This window comes from the organism of the source record quoted next, unplaced genomic scaffold (genome assembly GCF_019419815.1).
Source record: "Pyrus x bretschneideri cultivar Hongxiangsu unplaced genomic scaffold, Pyrus_bretschneideri_v1 Contig29, whole genome shotgun sequence".
Taxonomy (NCBI): domain Eukaryota; kingdom Viridiplantae; phylum Streptophyta; class Magnoliopsida; order Rosales; family Rosaceae; genus Pyrus; species Pyrus x bretschneideri.
This window is the reverse complement of record NW_025999601.1, coordinates 5,559,254-5,562,500: the sequence shown is the minus strand read 5'-3', so window position 1 is coordinate 5,562,500 and position 3,247 is coordinate 5,559,254. Positions and strand designations below refer to the sequence as shown.

The 3,247-nt window shown below is 36.5% G+C and overlaps 1 protein-coding gene across 1 annotated transcript in view; it reads right to left on the bottom strand.

Moving 5' to 3' along the window:
* LOC103934715 overlaps positions 1 to 1,352 on the bottom strand; it is a 1,712-nt gene extending 360 nt beyond the window's left edge. Inside the window, exon 1 of the mRNA XM_048588921.1 lies at positions 239 to 1,352. Within this exon, the coding sequence (XP_048444878.1) occupies positions 257 to 1,159 (903 nt within the window). The 5' untranslated portion in view covers positions 1,160 to 1,352 and the 3' untranslated portion in view covers positions 239 to 256. The remainder of the gene's footprint in view (positions 1 to 238) is intronic.
* Positions 1,353 to 3,247: the final 1,895 nt, after the last annotated feature.

The following is a 3,247-nucleotide window of genomic DNA, read 5'->3' as shown; positions in this document are numbered from 1 at the left end:
CGTACGAGGAATTGGATTCCATCGTTCTCCGAACCCATGACAACAATTGATGAATTCGCAGACACGGAAGTACGCACAGGCATGGTATTTACGACAGATATCTGGGAATTTTGTGAAAAGGAACTTTCGAAATGAAACTGAATTTATTATCGAAGCTCAGACTACAAATTCCAGAAGAAAAAACCTAATGGTGGTGGTAAAACATCTATAATTAGACTTCTGCTTGCCTCTTCTTTACCAGCTGGGGTTCAGGAGCTCAATCTTTGCGATGTCTGGTCCAGAACCACTTCCTCCTAGCATAATCATTTTCTGATAGGGATCTACTCCACCTTGACCCAAGCGAGAAGTGCCGTTTCAAGAAAGGTTTCGCAGAGTTGTTCCGAGTGCTGGAACTGGGTTCCATCTTAGATACTTTTACTTTCCTATCGGCATTCTTCTGATGCTCAAAAACATCGTAATCATCATCAAAGTAGCTATGTACAACTCTATTTTTGGATATCTTAAGGTTTTTGGCTTTGAGCTCTGCTTTGGCTCTTAAAGCTTTTCTCGACATCTTTAATACTTGCTTCTCTCCGACCATACAAATTGGGCAAGCCGGGTCAGACTTATCAACCTCCAATGTCATAGTCTCCAAGCACTCGGCATGGTACAAATGTCCACATATCAACACAGAAACCACTGACGTGTCACTGCCGGCAATAATTTTCTGGATGCTCCATGAAGATCTCTCTGTTAAAAGCTTTGAGCAAACTCCACAAGACTGCAAATCTATGGAAGGAGAACATGAGAACCTGCTGTTGGATCCAGTTAGCTTTCCATGGATATATCCAAAGTTCTCACTGTCAAAAGACCATCTTTCCCTTTGAGAATAGGCCACGAGCTCAGAAAAGGTACGCATAGACCAGCCATCAGAGGACCCACCTAGAGATCCAGGCGCCATGTCATTGCTGCAAGTAGAGAGTACAAATGATTGTCTTCCTTCAGATATTGAGTTGTTATTTGGAGATTTTAATCCCAATATCCGACTATCAGAAACCTGTCTCAACAGCTCATGTCCTGGTGAACGACGGGCTCGTCTTGATGGGGTTGAGTTGGGAAATAGTGGATAGCTAGGGGTACATGATGGTTCTGCAATTGGTGTTGATAAATTTGTAGGCATGGACAACGAAACATTTGATGCAAATGAATTTGAAATTGCCAGTGATTCTGTCAAACTCTTCACCTGAAATGCAAATGGAAAGAGGTCAACACAATCTAATGACAATGGGTAAAGGGATAGAGCATCAGACAACAATGCATAAAACCCAGTATAACACGTCTAGTTTTAATGGAGTCAAACTCACATCTGGAGAATAATTTCTTGCAATGAATATATCTGTAAAATGCACATACTCAGGTCAATAAATCACAAACAAACGAAGCAACAAATGCCAGCAATCCAACGATTAAATTTATGTGACTACCTAACATAAAATGGAAGTATGTCTGATAAGTGTGTGCATGCGCAAAACATCACAAGCAAGCATCCAAAGACCTCATCGTGAGGGCTACCAATTTTCCACTGGACAAATAATTGTAAAACAAGGAACTGCAGGTTATCAATGTCCTTTCTTAACATGTGCTCAAAATAAAAGAAAATAGAAGAAATATGTCCTCAAAATTTAAGATAAATGTTCTGTTAAGACAAACACTATCGATCCATAAAACAAAGACACGTCCAGAATTTCTATTTTGACAGAAGAAAATTGTACATTTGAGCTTTCTTTATCTTATTTTGATGATATGTAAAGCAGAAAACTGACCCCATGATCGTCCAGATAGCATACGCCCTCACTGTGAGCCAAAATTTCACTCTTCTGGAAGACAGAAAATAAACAAGATTTAGTCTGTCCTTCATGTTTAATAGCCGCAACCTAATCTTCTAAGTAGAGAATCCAAGAACAGCTCATCCTTACGAAAGGCAAGGGAAAATCAACACTACATCATAATTACCTGTATCTAATTACTGCGACATCATCTGTTGTATTCAATTAATGGAACAATTATTCGGTTTCTTCCATTGTATGTCACCTTTTAAGGAAATACTCTGCACATTATTGCTTCCAGACTAACATGATGCGTTTCTACATATTATACTACGAAGCAAACTAAGTCCGCAAAATTAACATCTAAACCAACCACTCCCCTAAATTTGCAATTCAAAAACCAAAACAAAAATCATGAACAAAGAAAAAAAAGAGAGTTAAGAGCAAACTAAAGTAATCAGTAACCTAACAACTACATACAAAAAAAAAAAAAAAAAAAAGACAAAAAAAAAAAAAAAGAAACAAAATTCAATTATTCTTAAAAATCATAAAATTGAAGAAACCTTAGGAAAAATAAGCATTAAAGTTCAATAATGGAAATATAAATTGCAGAAAAAAACCTAGGATTTCCAAACTGCTGGAGCGAACGAAAGAGAAAGGAAAAGTCGCTGAAAATTACCGTTTCGTTCCTTTTAGGGTTCACATTGCGAGGGAGGCCTTCATCTTCTTCCGCCTAAAGCTGAGAGAGAAAGAGGAGAGAGAGGCTTGAGCGGTATGAGAATAACGGCGTGGATGTGAAGGGGTTGGATTTGGTGGCAGAAAGTAAAGATCGTTGTTATGACAGAGTTAAAGGGAACGGAAGGGATGATGTGTTGGTGGGAAGTTCTAAACGCATCGGGAGTTGCGCCACGTATTCTGTACTTTCGGCTTTTAGTTTTTTTTTTTATTTTTATTTTTTTTTTATTTTTTTTATTTTATTTTTCTTACTTCCTGCTCCTGTGTATTTTTACAGGTACAGAAAAATGTATTGGCAGCCGAACGAGAACCAGGATGCCATGCAAAAAATTTATATTTATGGGGAAAGCGTTTATCATCAGATTATTGCATTCTGAATTTAAATTATTTGTATCGTTTTTAAATAAAAAAGTAAAATTTATTTTGTTTTTATTTTACATATTGTTAAATGCGATTCACATGCTGAATGCATTTCATAATTCATTTACATATTTGATATTTTCCTGTTGGATAGTCGAGTCTCAAAATTAAAATGTGGTATAAACATCATCAATGAGAATATTCATGAATTACTAGATTCTTAAAAATAATCAATTAAGAAACATCAACTGTGGAACAAAATAAAAGAATATACTAATTTATTTCTTCTGTTACATCCTAAGTGGGATTTGTTCTTAGCAAATCCACCCATTTTCACAATAAAATAA